The sequence below is a fragment of the Leptinotarsa decemlineata genome, unplaced genomic scaffold, assembly GCF_025532065.1.
Source record: "Leptinotarsa decemlineata unplaced genomic scaffold, Ldec_3_MD MMD2_tig00000133_RagTag_RagTag, whole genome shotgun sequence".
Lineage (NCBI taxonomy): Eukaryota > Metazoa > Arthropoda > Insecta > Coleoptera > Chrysomelidae > Leptinotarsa > Leptinotarsa decemlineata.
The window spans coordinates 670,383-687,895 of NW_027412542.1; the positions used below are offsets into that span (position 1 = coordinate 670,383).

Below are 17,513 nucleotides of genomic sequence, written 5' to 3' on the forward strand. Positions count from 1 at the left end.
GACGTTGTTCACAGTTGGTGCTTGAGAGAGCAGAAGTCTTTCAACCCCAGCAAAACTGTGAGAATCCCCTTTACCAGGAGAAGAAAATTCGACTATCTAACGCCAATTTCCCTCAATGGTGAGGTCATTCCATTTGGAACGGAAGTGAAATATGTTGGCATTGTCCTTGATGAAAAACTCACCCGGAACGCTCACCTGGAAAAAGTTTTACACAAAGCCAAGCTGTCCCTATGGACATGTCGAAGGATTTGTGATAAAACTTGGGGTTTAGGCTTGTCTGACCATCAGTGGTGCCATCAGTACTACACCGTTAGCAGCCATGGATTTCCTTCTAGATCTACTCCCCCTCCACATTTTTCTAAAGAGACAGGCTAGATGGACTTGTGCAAATTGCCAATAGCATTTTGGAAATGACCTCTGACTTTATGCATCCAACTGTCAACTACGAACTGCCTTATAAAGTAACTGTTTCCGAGTAGAGAGGACTGGATCCTCCGGGAGAAGGATATATTGAAAGCGGATAGTTGTTGGTTCACAGATGGATCAAAAACACCTTCCTGTTCTGGTGCAGGTGTTTTCAGTAGCAGACCCAGGACAGAGATATCAACCTGCCCAGGAATCTATGCAACTGTATTTGAAGCGGAAAGTTACGCTATTGAACTGTGCGCGGAGAGATTGGAAGAATCCAACCTCATATACCAGTCAATAAAAATATTCTCGGACAGTCAAGCGGCGTTGGAAGCTCTTGGCTCCTACCGAGCAACGTCTGAATTGGTAGCAAATTGCCAAAAACGACTATCCTCGATTGGAAGACTCGACTGGAAAATGAATAGCTGAAAATAACAATTATATTAACCAAAATAAACCTGAAATGAAATAATAGTGAAATAAAATACAAGTAAAAATAGAACAATTGAATAAATAAAAATAAAGAAATGAAAAAAGAAAATAAAAATAAAAAGTGGAGAGATTCCAAGTCACGTTAGTTCACGACGTTTCGATCTACAATCGACTTCGGGTGATGACAACATATTTTCTTTGGTCTGGATTCCTGGCCATACTGACCCACTCACTTTGAACCTAACCTAACCTAACCCAATCATCCAGAAACGGGCCTCATCTGCTCCAGAGACCATTCAGCGAACATCCGCCAAGTTGTGGTCTGCGAAAGACCGAGTTCTTGTGAGCGACGCAAAATCGACTGCGTCAGATTCTCTTGCACACTGTCACAGACAGCGGTAATGTTTTCGGTAGATCTTGCGTTTCGTAGACGTACGTCGATCGTTTACTGAACCAGTGGACTTTAATGTATCCACCACATTGCGAATAGTCCTCTCGGTAGGACGATTATGGCGACCATAAAATGTGCGAAGCGCGCGGTACGTTGCCCGTCGAGAACACCCAATTTGATAAAACAGTTTTATTATTTACACGTGTTGTTGAATGCTGCATCCGTCCATGGTGTTTTGGCTGAACACACTGAATAAATGACAACTAATTTGATAGACGTAACTTCAATTAGATGGCCGTCATCAAATGTCAAAGTTCAGAAGTCCCTGTTGGAAGACCTTATACAATTATGGTAAAGTACGAGTAGAAAGCCATAAAGTTTTCTTCCAAAAGTAATTTCTCCTGAAAAATACTCCCTCTTCAATTGGTACTACTACCCATTTCAATATATCCTATCTATTTTTTCTGGACTACATGCGATGGTCTCTGATTATGACATTTTCGCTTCCGCTTTAGAAGGACGGCCACTTATAAAACACGAATCTGTTTTCTCCCTGTATCGACTCCATAAATAGTTTCTAGAGCTACTCGGTCTCTCGACGGCGTTGTTTATAACAATGTTTCCAGGTAATTTCTTAGGCGGAGCGACCGCAAACGGCCATAAAACAATCCTACGAACGACTTTCACAACCCGACCAGTCGGCCAGTTAATTCAATTCCCATGATTTTCAGTTTTGTTCTATTAGACCGGACAATTTGGAAGGTCAATGCGGAATGATTGGTCGGACAGGGAATTATCGATAGGTCGAAAATCAATACGTACAATGAAAAAGTGAATGATCGCCGTCTGGGTTTGGACGATATGAATTCCATAAAAATGGTCAAATATAAATTGAAAAAAATTATATATCAATATTTTGACAAATACATATCAATATTCATTCTTCAGGATTTATTTTTTTATTATGAGGCTTTTATTAGCTTCACCTGTATGTATGTATGTTTTTTTGTGTGTTTGTTTGTAACTTTCAAGCTCGGGATCTGTATTTGACAGAATTATCGATATAATTTCTTGATCTATTCGCGAGCAGATGGCGCTGTACGTAACCTCCTTGATATATCGACATTACTGCTTGATCTATTCGCGGGAAGATGGCGCTGTACGTAACCTCCTTGATATAATTCGAACTCATTTTACATGTATTTTTTCATTTGAAAAAAAGTATATTTTTTATTAACAAGCGCGCCTGCTGCCTTGGGCTTGGTAACTTATTTTCAGGCTCCCTCTCCGGAATCGGAAATTATTGATGGTAATTTTTTTAAACATTATACGGCTGATTGATCCCGAAGTTTAGATAAAATAAATAGAGTTTAAAAAGACTAAAAAACACGCTTTTATAGCATACGAAACTCAAAAATGAAAAATAAATATAGTTTAAAAAACTAAAAAACACGTTTTTTATCGACCTTTTTTTGGGTAATTGTTACCTTCCACAATCTGAAAAAATATAAAAATTATAATGGAGAACTTTATACAAGTGTAGAAGGGCAAACTTTTTAGTTTACCCCGATAAGTTACTGCGTAAAAATCAAAGTATTTTTCACAAAGAAAAATCTTCTATTTATCAGTAACTTGTCGTATTTAACAATTTTGCCTATCAAAAACATTATTAAGAAATAATACTTATCTTTTACGTTTCGGAGGCCAAAATCTGGATAAAAATTCGAATATATACGCAGTTATTCCTTTTTTGAGAGCTTTTTTCTTTACTTCTTCGATAGATGTCAAAGAAGTTTTGAAATATGAAATTATGTCAATGTGGTTGATTGACAACTGAAATTTTCGATGTAATACAAGGTACTCTCCGATATCAGTTTGTTGCCATTTCGCCACTATCCAAAGTTTTCTTCAAGATGGGTAGCCAAGTACGGTCTATTTCTAAGGAGCTATTCGAGATACAGTTCTCTCCAGACATGAGAATATACGCTGATTCTTTTAGCTTATGTCTCTTAGAATGAGGCTCATTGGTAATCTTTCTTGTCCTATTCCATTCCACCCGATGTTCACCGTCTGATTTTAAAATGTGTTCTGATAATTTTGATCCTGTCAATTGTCTATTTTTTATATAATCTCGATGTTCATTCTCACGCACTTTCAATGGTCTTGAGGTTTCACCAATGTAACTTTTACCACAAGAACAAGGTATTTTATAAATACAATTTTTTGTTTTTTCTTCAGTGTTGTTGGGTTTTGTATGTGTGAGTATAGATCTCAGTGTATTTTTTGTTTTGAAAGTAGTTCTAACATCATATCTATTCCCAATTCGTCTTATTTTTTCAGATAGTTTTGGAATGTAAGGTATAACGTTAGTTGTAAAAGGTGTCGTTGGATGTTGAGTCAGTAATTGTTGTGTTGGATGTTGTTGAATTTGTGAAGCTGTTTGTATGTTCGTTTGGTTTTTAATTGACTCTTTATTTTCTATTGAAAATAGAACAATTGTGATGATCAAATCGGTGTGTGTAGTTTGTAAAATTAATGAATCGCTAAATGATTTTATTAATCACTATAGTAAGTATGAACTTTACCACAATACTTGGAAAATGATCTTGATATTATGTGAAAAGTCACAGAAATGTGAAAATTGTCCATTCGATTAGCGATTTTTTTATGATAAGATAAGAATTTATTGGTCTTCATAAAACAATATTTTTTTTTTCGGCGAGTGGAAAAATCTTCGAAAGACACCTGGTCGCCCTCTGACCAGGTAGTGTCGGATTTTTACCGACTAAAAAACCACACATGAGTCAAAGCAGGCTACTCTGGAACCGCCCTCGGGCATTACTTCGGAGTAGCAGACTGTAGTGATGGTTTAGGGATCTTCCTTTTTCTTCAGTACTTCATTTTTATTCATCTATTTCTTTTCTTTTCTTTGTAAGAAAGATCTTGGAGAGTTTACTAACGGCTTCCCAGTTTTCTATACTTTTGAGCATCTTCCCTATTATGTTTTCCGGTGTTAATTCTCCTGTCGTCATTTCTGCGTTTCGTCTCTGTTTTTCCCAACGTATGCATTCACTTTAAACCTAAACAGATACGCCTGAAAACACCCATGCCTCGTTAGTACTTGTGTGAGAAAGTAATTCACTTCTCCCCATTTTCTGTTCATCCATGGTTCTATGTATCTTATCAGTCTTCTTGTCCAGTTGGCCTTTCCATCGTCTATCTCCCAAGATTGTTGCCATTTTTCCATAATTTGTAACCTGCTAACACTTCTGATACGTTGTTTTGTACCATTGTTCTCTCTTCCGCCAGCAGATCTATATTGGAGGGGTTCTTGCAATCATCAGTAGAGCTTTAGTTGATGTTGTTTTATATGCAAACGCTATTTTCATGGCTGCTTTCCGTTGAACACTAAGTATTATATTCCTGTATACCTTTTTTTCCATAGCTCTTTTCCAAATCGTTGCGCCATATAGCATGATCGACTGGGCGACTGAGCATAGAATTCTTCTGCTACTTTCTTATGTTGCTTATGGCTTTTCCGGTTTTTTCTGCTATTTTTGTAACATGAGCTCCCATTTTCATACTTCGATCCATGTGGATTCCCAGGTATTTAATAGATTCTTGGCTACGGATGTTCGTTTTCCCCAATTCAATTGTAATACTTTTCAGTTTTCTACCTGCTGCCTGAGGCTTCTGAGGGGCAAGCTTGAGTTGTTTTGCTGTCATCCACTCGGCTATATCCTTCACCGTTCTATTGGAAGTTCTTACCAGACTTTCTTTATTTTTCCCCACCACCACTACGGCTAGGTTATCTGCGTAGCCTATTAGGTTAACTTCCCTAGGGACCTTCAGATTCAGTATCCCATCATAGTATATGTTTCACAATGTGGGACCAATTACAGAGGGACCACAGGTGATATTCATTTTTCCCTTGTATCCTACTATTAACTCCCTCTCTTCAAGGAAGCTGGCAATCATATTGTACAGGTATGCAGGTACATATCTTCTTTTGATTTCGTTCAAAATCCCTTCCCATGGCACCTTTTCCTGCCAGTCCTTTCGCTTGCTTGGTCTGCGATGTTTTGTACCTTCGCCAGTGCATCTGTTGTTGACCTACCTTTTCGGAAACCGAACTGATTTTCATTTAGATCTTCTTCATTTTCTATTTCTCTCAAGAGTCACGCCTTGATCAGATGCTCGAGGAGTTTTCCCATGATGTTCAGGATACATATGGGCCTGTACGATTCACTTTTACCTTCTTCGATAAGAACGAGTCTGGCTATCTTTCATTCTTTGGGGAATTGCCTTTTTGTTTAAAATAGGTTCATTATCCTCAGACAATATTCCTAGTGTGCCTGAACGACAACTTTGATGACTTCCGCTGGGAGTTCATCCGGACCGGGGGCTTTTTCCTCTTTTAGTCTTTTGTTGGCTTCCATGAGTTCATCCATTGTGAACGGTGGTATCTCCTCTAGTGCCGTTGGTAGTCTGTCCCATTTTTTAATCTGGTTAGATGGAAACAACGTATTAGCAAATTTTATTTGTTCTTCTTCAGTAAATCCAATCGGCTGTCTGACTCTAACCTTGTTAGCTACTATTTGATAGCCCTTTCACCAGATATCCGCATCTACTTCTTCTATCAGTGGTCTCCACGCTTTCTGTTTGGCTTCTACTATTGTTTTCATCAGATCATTTTTGCTTTGTTTGTATTCATCTTGCCTCAGTCTTTTTTGAGGTTCATCATTACTCCTGTTCGATCTTACCACTTTTCTTCTAGCCTGAGCACATGCCTTACGTTTTCCTGCAACCTCTTCAGTCCATCAGTATACTGGAGTTCTATTACCTTTCACTCTTTTTTTCGGAAAAAGTTTGTTACATACAGCTTTTATAATTTTTGTTAGTAGTGCCACGTCGATCCCATTCCCTTTCGTAAGGAGTGACCGTCCAATTTCTTCAGAGACTTTCTGTAAGTCTTCTTTCACTATTCTCCATCCTTTGCATTCGTTCATCGTGTCTCTGCTCTGTTCTTCTATGATCTCGTAGACTATATGTTGGTGGTAGCTCAGACTGTTTTCTTCTATAACCTTCTATAAACATAGTATGATTTGACACGTCAAACAAAAACTTGACACAATATAAGAAAAAACTAGCTACAAAGGTGCCATTTCATTATATTGTTATATTTTCCAAACTGCGTGAAAGACATCATTTATTTTGTAAAATGCTTGGCTTACAAGTGCCCGCTTCACCTCAAATTTAAGTTTTTTAATTGAAAAGTATATATATATATATATATATATATATATATATATATATATATATATATATATATATATATATATATATATATATATATATTTCGCCGTAACATGCTTCAGATTGTTTTTCAGTATTCACCAAATTCATTTTAGCTGTTTTAATGATCTCCTTACTTTTGGTATTGTATTCGTGTATCATTGCTCCAGTAGTGTATTTATCTTTATTTTTATCAACGTGTAATATATCTTCAAGTATATATAAACATGGGACAGTGAGAATCTCTAGATCAATGAAAAAATATTTTTCATGATCACGGTAGTTTGCTCTATTTCTCTAATTATTTTTTCCTGAGACATCAAAACTTGATTTGCTGCTCATACTGAACCCCAAAGTAATATTCCATGTTGCAAGCGAGCCTGTATTATACCAAAATACGCAATTTTGATAACATCTCTGCTTACCACACTCCTCATTCTCCTTAGGGCGAAACGGCCTTTGGAGAGTTTTTTATTGATTTCAATGATGTGTGTTTTCCTCACACATTCGAATTGAAATATAGTTCACATTTTTCTTGTGTTTTTTTGTAATATCTTCTGATATACTGGGATTTCTTGATTTAACTGTAAATGAGGAATCATTTGCATAAAGAAATGTGTCCGCAATGTCGACATATAATGGCAAATCATTTAAATACAAAATAAACAGAAGAAGACCTAACACAGATCTTTGGGGAACTCCCTGATGATTTTTTTAATGTCAGATGTTATGTTGTTATGAATAATATATTGTCGTCTTCCGGTTAGGAAAGATTGCAACAGTTTTAACGCTAAACCTCTTATTCCGTATTTTTCCAGCTTATTCAGAAGTAGGTATGTCGTGGCATACACTATCAAAATCCTGTGTCTTTATTTTTTGCTATAGTATGAGTAATGTCCGTTGCTGCTTGAGTAGATGAGTGTAATTTTCTGAAACCATACTGTCTTTCGTTGATATATTCTCCTGCTAACGCCTAAGAATGTTGACAAAATAATAAATATTCTAGAAAGTAGATTTGGACAACCTCTACAAATAATTTTCATGATACTCGAAAAAGTGAAATGTTTTTCCATCGTGAAAGAGAAAAATCCAGACTCAGTGATATAATTTTTCGATGAAATAAAAAACTTTGGAACTATTGACCCACTAAATGGAAATAAACACCTTCATCTTCAGAATCCTATTTATCTACAATAATTAATGAATAAACTTCCTAATGCATACATAATGATATGGATTGATTGAACACATTTCAAACGAAAATTCGTATTATTTTAAATTGGTTGAATTCTATCACTGGCTCAATCAAAAAACAGCAGCTTGTTGGATGGAAATGTGGAAATGGCAGAAAACTCCTGACACAAACTCATATATAGGGAGTAGTTCTGTAAGAAAAAATACTATTTCAACTACAGTGGATAAAAAAAGGATATATGTTGTTAAAGAGAGTTACATCGTTTGAGCTTGTATTGTACATTAAAATCCCTTTCAGTTCGAAAACATTTTTTTCCTGTTTTGTGTCTTTTAATAATTTAAAAAATTATTTACGATTTTAATAAGTGCAAAAAATACCATCATCCTTCATACACATCAGATAATGAAAAAGATATTACAAATTTGAAAGCCACCTCGATTCCCAATGAAGTCAGTTATCGTTTATGTTATGTTTTACTCAAAATTCTACCTGTTACTTATAATACGATAAATATCATGAAATATGCACTTTTAGGTGATGCTCCGACACTCACATTGATTGAAGAACAGTTAGCAAACGAATTGAATCTCCAAGGACCCCAACAATCACTAAGCATTCAATGGACCAACAATCAAGTCAAAGAACGAGAAGATTCCAGAGTTGCCAGTCTCACAGAAGAAAGCAGTGCAGAACCTCAAGTAAGACATGCAAGAACAATGAAAGGCTTATCACTACCTATACAAACTGTGAAAACAGGTGAGATTTTCGAAGAATATCCTCATATAGATAAAAAACATTGCTCCAATAATTGATACCAAACCTAGAATCTAAATGGTCAAGACATTTGGCCGTTAGTGGTCAGTAGAAAAATGATTACTGGTTCATGAAATGGTCCAGCATTGAGTAAGACATTAATGGGTTGGGATAAACATGAAAATGTTTGTTCTAGACCAGAGACTCACAATTTAAAAATTGGATTTGTCTTTATGGCAAAAATTACTTGTCACACTGGCATTCATTCCGCATCTATCTCACAGCACATTCGATTCTACATCTTGTAGCTTTATATTTAAATTTAAAAGAATACTTTTCATTACAAACTCCCACCCTTTCATTTTAATCTTTTTGGGAAGCTTCCAAAAATGTATCCATTACTTTTCAACCTCTCGTACATTCGATTACGATTACTTGTTCGTAATATTTTGGCCAAAAACAACACCGTAATCATGCCTCGCCATATTTGACCTCCTGCGACTTTTTCCTGTTCCTAAGATTGAAGAAATCCATGAAAGGACGGCGTTTTGCCGTCTGGAGTTTTGTATTCGACATTTCGGTTCCCATTTTGGAGCCATTTTCAAGAATTTGATGTGACTTGACGCCGGAGCCTCAAGATGCCTATTCCCCAGGTTTTGGCATGAGTTCTCTCTAAGGTCTCAACCTGCCTACTCCTTAGATTGAACTGAGGTGTCGATGGGACTGACTAATGTTTTTATTAAAATTTTTGGGGTTAGTGTTAGTGTTTACAAGGTATGTTTATGGTGGAGCCCTGCTTTAGGCTTATGCCTCTTCAGGGTTACAGTTATCTATCTTATAATCAATGTTAGTATTGTGTTAGTTTTTCCTTTGTTCGTTCAGGTGTCCTGGTCCATAGCAGTGTGTCGTTACTTGGGGAGTGTTGGTTCGTGATGAGCCTGGGGTGGTGTGGTCGATAGTTCATGATGTTCTTCAGGGTATTCCAGGAAGTGGATTTTTCGCTATCTGATAGCCAATGCATATTCCTCTAGGATGTTCTGGATCTGCTCCGAAGGGTCTTCCAGCAGCCCCAGGAGTCTGGCTGGGGGGAACGGGAGCTTTTTCCTTAGTATCCTTCTGGCGCCTCCGCGGGGTTTCCATGGGGAGGACAGGGTGGCGATGGCCGCGGTGTTATGGCTTCTCATGGTTCTCAATGCGTATCTGCCCTGGAGTTCCTGAAATCTCAGATTGATAGGTGTAATATCAATTTGGTTATATAGGTCTTGGGAGGGAAAGTTGTGGATATTTATTAGGATTCTTCTCTCGGTTCTTAGTATACGTAAGATTTGATTCTGGGAGAGGGTGCAGTATAGCGCGGCTTTATGGTCCACGATAGGTCTTATAAAGGTTTTGTAGGTATGTAAGAGAGTCTTACTGTTACATCTGCCGAGTTTGCCTCTCAGCGCTTTTAGTATATTCGCCCTTTTCCTGACTCTATCCAGGGTTTCTCTGAGGTCGGTCTCCCAGTTGAGGATCCTCGTGAAAGTGACCCCCAGGTAGGACACCGAGTCTTGAAGGTGGAGGTTCTCTCCTAACAGTGTGAGGTTCAAGTCGTTAGTATTAAGTTTACGACGAGTCGTGGTATTGGGGTGTCTAAATAGGATTGTTTGAGTTTTGAGGGGGTTTATTTTGATTCGCCACTTGTTGCACCATTGCTCGAAGTGGTTGATCATTGTTTGGGCTTGTGTTTGCAGAATACGGGTGCTGGTGGCGGAGGAGTAAAGGATTGTATCGTCTGCGTATTGAAGGATTTTTTGAGTGAAGGGAGAATCGTGAACATATATTAGGAATAGGAAGAGAGCGAGGACTGATCCCTGGGGGACTCCGGCTTTGGGTATGAACGGGAAGGAGACACGACACGACACGAATTTGTTTGTTGGTAAGATGTGACGCGACTAGTCTGATGGAGTGAGGAGGAAGTTGGATTTGAATAAGTTTCCAGATCAGGCCAGCGTGCCATACCTTGTCGAATGCTTTTTCGATGTCTAAGAGGATGGCGACAGTACCGAAGGAAGAATTAATATTTGGGGTGATATGTGTGTTTAGTTCGACTAGCGCGTTTTGTATGGAGTGTTCGGGTCTGAAGCCATGTTGGTATGGAGGGAAGATATTATTTTCGTGGATGAAGTTATTCAATCTGTAAGTGGTTAGACGTTCTAGAAGTTTTCCGGGGACATTGAGGAGACTGATAGGTTTATATGAGTCAGGTGTCGATGGGTGTTCAGTGGTACTTATATCGGCGGAAACTACTGAAGTGGAAATGTAGGGGCGGGTCTTCGGGGTCACCAGACGTCTTGGTGGGGGTGAGCATCGGGAAATTAGGGGTTTCCAGGCAGTTGGAAGTCTCTGGCCCTCATCACATTTGCTCAGACAGAAAGGTCGCTTTTCAATTTCGATGGCCTCGCGAATTATCCGAACTTGTAGTGTTTTCGCTGTGGAGATGGTCTTGATGTTCGCAAAGTCTATGTTGTGTCCTGTCTCTAGCTCTAGATGATGTTTGGACAGGGCTGAAGATTGGTCTGAGTTTCGGACAGCAAGTTGATGTTTGTATACTCTACTAGTCACACGTCTGTTGGTCTGGCCTACATATGTTCTATCGCAATCGGAGCATGGAATTTCATTAACAATTTTGTCCTTGGAGGAACGGAGAAATGTGGAAATTTGATTGTTGGCGGTGAATATCGTTTTTATGTCCTGTTTGTCGAGAGTTCGGCCAATTTTGTCAGTTGCGCCTTTAATGTAGGGTACTGATGATGGGGCAAGTACCCTGAAAGCGGTCTATCGATTGGTCGTATCGACCAAATGAAATTAATTTCTGCTTTTCTGCGACGAACATAGAACTACCTAACTATAACTGTTTATAAACATTTCCACATCTGCTGCCTTTTATTGACCAACTCTCTAACCTTTGTGACTCAAATGAATTATATTGAATATAAAATCTCCAAATCTGAAATTGTCGCTTCGACTGCGGTGTGTAGGAAGCTCGTAACAAATTAGTGTAACGGTCGTTTTTCTCTATAAAAATAATTATCTGTCAAGATAAAAAATAACGTACAATTACAGCACCTGTTGAGCCCATTAAAGAATGCCAACATGCATCTAAAATTTTAGGCTGAAGTAATTGCCATCTGTAATATTTGTGTTTATTATACAGAGTATTGATATGAGAATTTTGAATCCTCATTTTATCACTTAGTAAACGCCATCCCTAATATTCTGCCGAAAATTTACCTCTTACAGTTTTTGACCAATGTAATGCGCATTCCCTCTCGCGTTACCATGGTAACCCAGATATTTATAGGAATTTTTTTCCTAAGGGTAACCTATAGCGAATAACCGTGATTTTTCGACGTGAGCGGAAACAAATATTTGACACATCACGTCACTTCCACACACTTTGTAAAAGAATATTTGGGCAGAAGTAAAAGAAAATTAGACTGATAATTGTATTGCCCAACTGATTTTCAGTTTAGTTAAGGTGGTTATGGAATTTTTCTGATACTTTTTAGCGTGTAGACTAGACTGGGATGTATTATATTTTTATCAAATATTTAATATAAAATATACTGTAATAAATATTACTGGATAGTGCAAAAACAAATATTTTCTCTTTTATTTAATACCTGAATAATCGCACAGGTTGGAATCGGACACTTCAAAACGATAACTCTTGTAGAGAATCTATTGGACGAAAGGTCTATCAATCCTGTAGTGAAACAGGAAATATTAGCCTTGCTTACAGTTTGCTTATCACATGTATGGTTTTGTTTGATATATACATTCCTAGAGAAGATCTAACACGAAGAAGAGTACCTGATGCAGAACAAATACAGGCAAATTTACCTAAAGTACCTGAAATACCTGAGTTAAGACGCTCTGACCTTATGAAGAGACAGAAAACAGGATAACCAGTTCAGTTTGAGGAGTGCCAAAAGATGACAGTACTACCAACTGTCGAAAGCGCTCGCAGATAATTAATAGAAGATATAAAACTTCAAATCCTTTTTGTAGAGTTTAATATTGCAATATATATATATATATATATATATATATATATATATATATATATATATATATATATATATATATATATATATATATATATATATATATATATATATATACAGGGTATTTCATATTCACATACGTCTATTAGACGTATGTAGAGAAAAAAAAAAGATAAAGGTTTCAAATTCTGGTTACCGATGTAGGTGGCTGTGATCTATCCTCTGAAAACATTTTCATCGCCGCGTTGTTGCCATATCTACATGTAACAGACATCAACTTGGAAATTTCAAATGGAACACCCTGTATATTATATAATTTTTGAATTCCGCATCGAAATCCAAGTTACTTCTGTGGACCATATTCTATACCTATCTCTCACCATTTTTAAAATAATAATCATTTTGTATTTTTTTTTTGCAAAAACATGGTATTTTTAATATTTAATATCGCATGAATTAACTGATACATCGAACTCAAATTCTGGCAACGTTGAGATAAGGTATGATGGTCATTATTTCAGAACAAAACTCGAATCTTATTTTATACAGAGTGTCTGAAAAATACGACTCAACTTGTATCTTTGAAAAACGACCATAAATAATTTTTTCAAATGGAACACCCTGTATATTATTCAATTTTCGAATTCAGCCAACCAATGTGAGCAACTTCGATCAACTATGTCTTATATCTATCTCTGACCGTTTATGAGATATGAATTCATCTATTTTTTTTTTGCTTCTATTATACAAATATAACATTTCAAATACTAAAGTCGATGAAAAATGTATTTATTGAACACATTGAATAATGAATAATAACTTTATATTAGTTCATAAAGGTTTAATGAAATACATGAATGAAATTTCATAATGGGTGAATGTTAAACACTTTTCAAAATTAAATTGGTAACAAAATTAATTCTACATTGAAAAACAAGAGAAAATATTGTAAAACTAGCTTCGCAATTATTTGACATTTGATACAGACATGACAAAAACTCACTAGCTCAGGTGCTTGAAATGATGACCATTCGCTTGTAAACATTGATGTGATGTTATTATGTTATCAATCGTGGAATAAATGAATATAAAACGAATTTAGGATTTTAAGAGTTCGAATAATTATTATTATCCATCTTCACTATTCAATATGACAGTCAAACTATTTAAACAAGTTATTGTCAAATCCATTATTTTGTTTTTTTTTAAATCAGACTTCGCTCATGATACACTTAGATCATGATCCTTGCCGAAATTCACTTGCGAAATTGAAAATTAATGTTATAATGTTATAATATTATAATGTTAATAAATTAAAACTCTTCTGATATTCGAGTAGATTATTGAAAATAGAAAAAGATTCACCATATGTAATGAATTTTTCACACTTATTTCATAATATTCAAAAGTATTTCTTGTGTATTATGCACTTGATTTTTAATTTTATTGGAAATTTTATGCTTGCATGGGAGCAAAGTTTTTTATAAATAGTTCACATTGGTTGGCTACATTTGAAAACTGAATAATATACAGGGTGTTCTATTTGAAAAAAATTAGTTATGGTCGTTTTTCAAAGATACTAATTGAGTTGTATTTTTCAGACACTCTGAAATATATAGGGTGTTCTATTTCAAATTTCCAAGTTGATGTATGTTACATGTAGAAGTGGCAACAATGCGGCGATGAAAATATTTTTAAACGATAGATCACAACCATCTACATCGGTAATCAAAATTTGAATCTTCCATCTTCAGGTGAATCGTATCGAACATATTATCAAAAACATAAAATTTTGACAGTTCCATCTATTTATGTTTTCAAATGTATAATGTTATTTATGCAACATAGTGAGATGTATCAAACAGTTTCTCATTGCCATGGTTACCCAACTAGAAATGGAGACATCATCAGAATTCCTGCACACAGCTCATCATTCTATGAAAAAAAAACCCTCATATAGAAGTATAAAGTTTTTCAATCATCTTCCCGCAAACCTGAGAGAGCAACGGAATAAAAACTTCTTGAAATAAAAATTGAAAGTATATAAGTATCAAAGAATTTCTTGGTGCAAAATGAAAATGTGTTTGTTCATATGTATGAATATAAATGTAATGAATGTTTTCACGTATATGTGTACAAATCTATTAAATAGTAATATTTTAATATTGTTGATTGTAAATTTGTCTGCTATCACACGGTTTTTTATTTGTGACGAATCCTGTATCATGCTGTATGTGATCTGTAAGGATTGAATGTAAAGATTATTATTATTATCATTATTATTATACGGTAATTACAGCTATTTTGAAAATTGTTATCAGTAGATACATGTATCCTTTGGGTTTTTATTGGTTGATGGAATGTTGATGAAAAGTATTGCACAATTGTTCATTAAACAAAAAATTTTGATGACTTTCAAAGAAATAAGTACAATGAAAACTTTTTATGATAATATGCAGACCAAATTTTTTTCTTTAACGATGGATGAGTAGAAATCTAGAGAATTGTTACACAAAAATACTATTGTCATAATTAGATTTCAATATTCCTAAATCAGTTGGTCCACTAACGAGAAAGCTTTCTTCCAATTCTCTCAGAAACTCTTGAAGGTCAACAAACGGATAAATATTCAAATTGATTCATGTTTATCATATTCCAACTGTCTTGAAACTGAATGTAACAAATTGAATAATGAACGAAAGTTGTAGTTTCGATCACTCGTATTAGTTTTAAAATGTAATCCTCATTAATGCATCCCATGAGCGAAACTGGTTTTCTATTTTTGTTAAAATCGTTATAGGATACAGTTACGGCAATATTTCTTCTGGCAAAGTGGAAAAAATTGTATATGAAATAACATCCCTATTATTTTTTCTGTCCATTTTCATTGCATTTAACGAATATCATTTGAGTGCGACAAGTCCTATATCGATGAAACCAAGAGGCTCTTGTAATTCCGCCTTGGCGAGTACAAGAGAAACACCCTGAAGCTGAAATCATCCACAGTGAGGAAGGCTGGTTCAAGAGAAAGTTGAAAGAAGTTGCGTGAAACGGCTAACATAGAAGAAAAATGTTTGATGATATTTTTTCAATATAGTTGCCTCCTAGGGCGATACAACGATTATAGCGGTCATACAATTTTTCGATACCATTTTTATAGTACGATTCTTCTTTAGCCTCAAAATAAGCCTCGATTTTTCCAGTCAGCATTCTCTCGAGGTCTGAGAACAGAAAAAAATCGCTGGGGGTCAGATCTGGAGAATACGGGGGATGCGGCCGCAATTCGAAACACAATTCATGCAATTTTGCCGTAGTTTTCATTGATTCGTCACACGGCGCATTATCTTGTTAAAACAGCACTTCCTTTTTCTTCAGTCCATTCAGATGACGATCGTTTGGATTCTGGTGTGAAATGATGTGGCTCCATCAATGAATCAAACATGGCCCTGTTCATTCAGTATCACATATAGACGTCTAAATGCGGGTTTTTATGGTTGAACAGCTTCCAATACTGCTCAGAATCATCAATTCGTAGTTGTTTTTGATCAATTGTGAGCACGCGCATCACCCACTTTGAACAGAGCTCTTGCATATCCAAATATTCATGCACGACATGTCCAACACGTTTCTTTGATATCTTTAGAGCCACAGCTATCTCGATCAACTTCACTTTGACGTCATCCAAAATTGTTTTCGTCGGTAACGACTCTTCGGGGCGTCCAATACGTGCATCATCCTCGGTACTCATTTCACCTCGTTTAATCTTAGCAAACCACTTCTCAACGGTTGATTTTCCTGGTGTAAAGTCCGAATAATATTCATCAAGTCAAGTCTTGTCTTCAACAGTTTTTTTTCACACATAGTCAGTGGGCATACTTAAAGACTGGCTATAAATCAAATTTCGGATATGCGGTTGGCTACCTCGTTCACAGGCAGATGTAGCGATGACAAACATGTTGCTTGTTGTCCACTTCAACCTAGTTCAGGAAATGATACTCTGAAGGAATTCGATTTTCAATTAACGGAAATCATCGACTTTATCTTGATGATAGATACCACCTTGCAATGACGAGTGGCCAAACAGCCTGAAACCGGTCTGCAAGTGTGTTCCAATAATTCAAAATCACAGGAATAATACGCAGGAATAACTTCAGTGAAGAATCCTGCACTGACACCCGTCGGATATAATCCAACGCCCTTTGTGGTATTAGCCAGGGAAGTAGTTGTTTTCTGATAGGTGTCACTTTATTAACCTACAGTGTAGGGGTTGAGACTGGCCTGAACGAATTGTACCTTCAGATGACTTGGTTTTCAACAGTTTTTTTCGACAAAAATCAATGCTTTATTAACACACGAAATTCTTTTTACACCTTCTCTTCAAACTAACATAAGTTGCTTCACTCAAAATATTCTATCCCACAAACTAATAATCCTACAGCTGTGAAATGTGTACAAGTGTCTTTCGAAGATTAGGGTTAAATAAAAATCATATGTATTTAATACTAGTAGCGCCATCTATGTGTTAGGCTACGAACTTTTCAGCCCACCTAATACATGTTGAAGAACGACGCATTCACTAGGCAACATTGGAGTCTCTCCCATGCTGCTGTTGCACACCAACACCAACAGCAGTATGGGACCGCAAAGCCGGTACCCGAATCACCCGACTTACTTGACGCGGCTAGATACATTAACTGTACGTCGCTTATTCTTTTCGATTTCAATGAAATTGGTATTATTCAGCATAATGTATCGATTCAAATTAAATATGTCTCACTATACCAATAAGTTTCGATTGAGACATTGACATTTCTGAATATTATATAAAAATTGTTGTTCAAGGTGGAGTTTGGATTGAAGAATTGTTGTCTTATTTTCGTAAGGTTATATGAATCAGTGAAGGGTGGCAATTTGTTTTTCATTTCGGTCTCCTGCATCTGTTCATTAGTGCATTGGTGAGTTTTATTTGATTTACATATTCATTTGAGTT

The 17,513-nt window shown here is 36.2% G+C and overlaps 1 protein-coding gene across 3 annotated transcripts in view; it reads left to right on the top strand.

Moving 5' to 3' along the window:
• Nucleotides 1-17,513, top strand: part of dachs (unconventional myosin-IXb-like dachs) — a 174,047-nt gene that overhangs the window by 129,119 nt on the left and 27,415 nt on the right. For all 3 annotated transcript variants that reach the window (XM_074172453.1, XM_074172454.1, XM_074172455.1), the window contains one exon: nt 8,256-8,477. In XM_074172453.1, the coding sequence (XP_074028554.1) occupies nt 8,256-8,477 (222 nt within the window). The remainder of the gene's footprint in view (nt 1-8,255; nt 8,478-17,513) is intronic.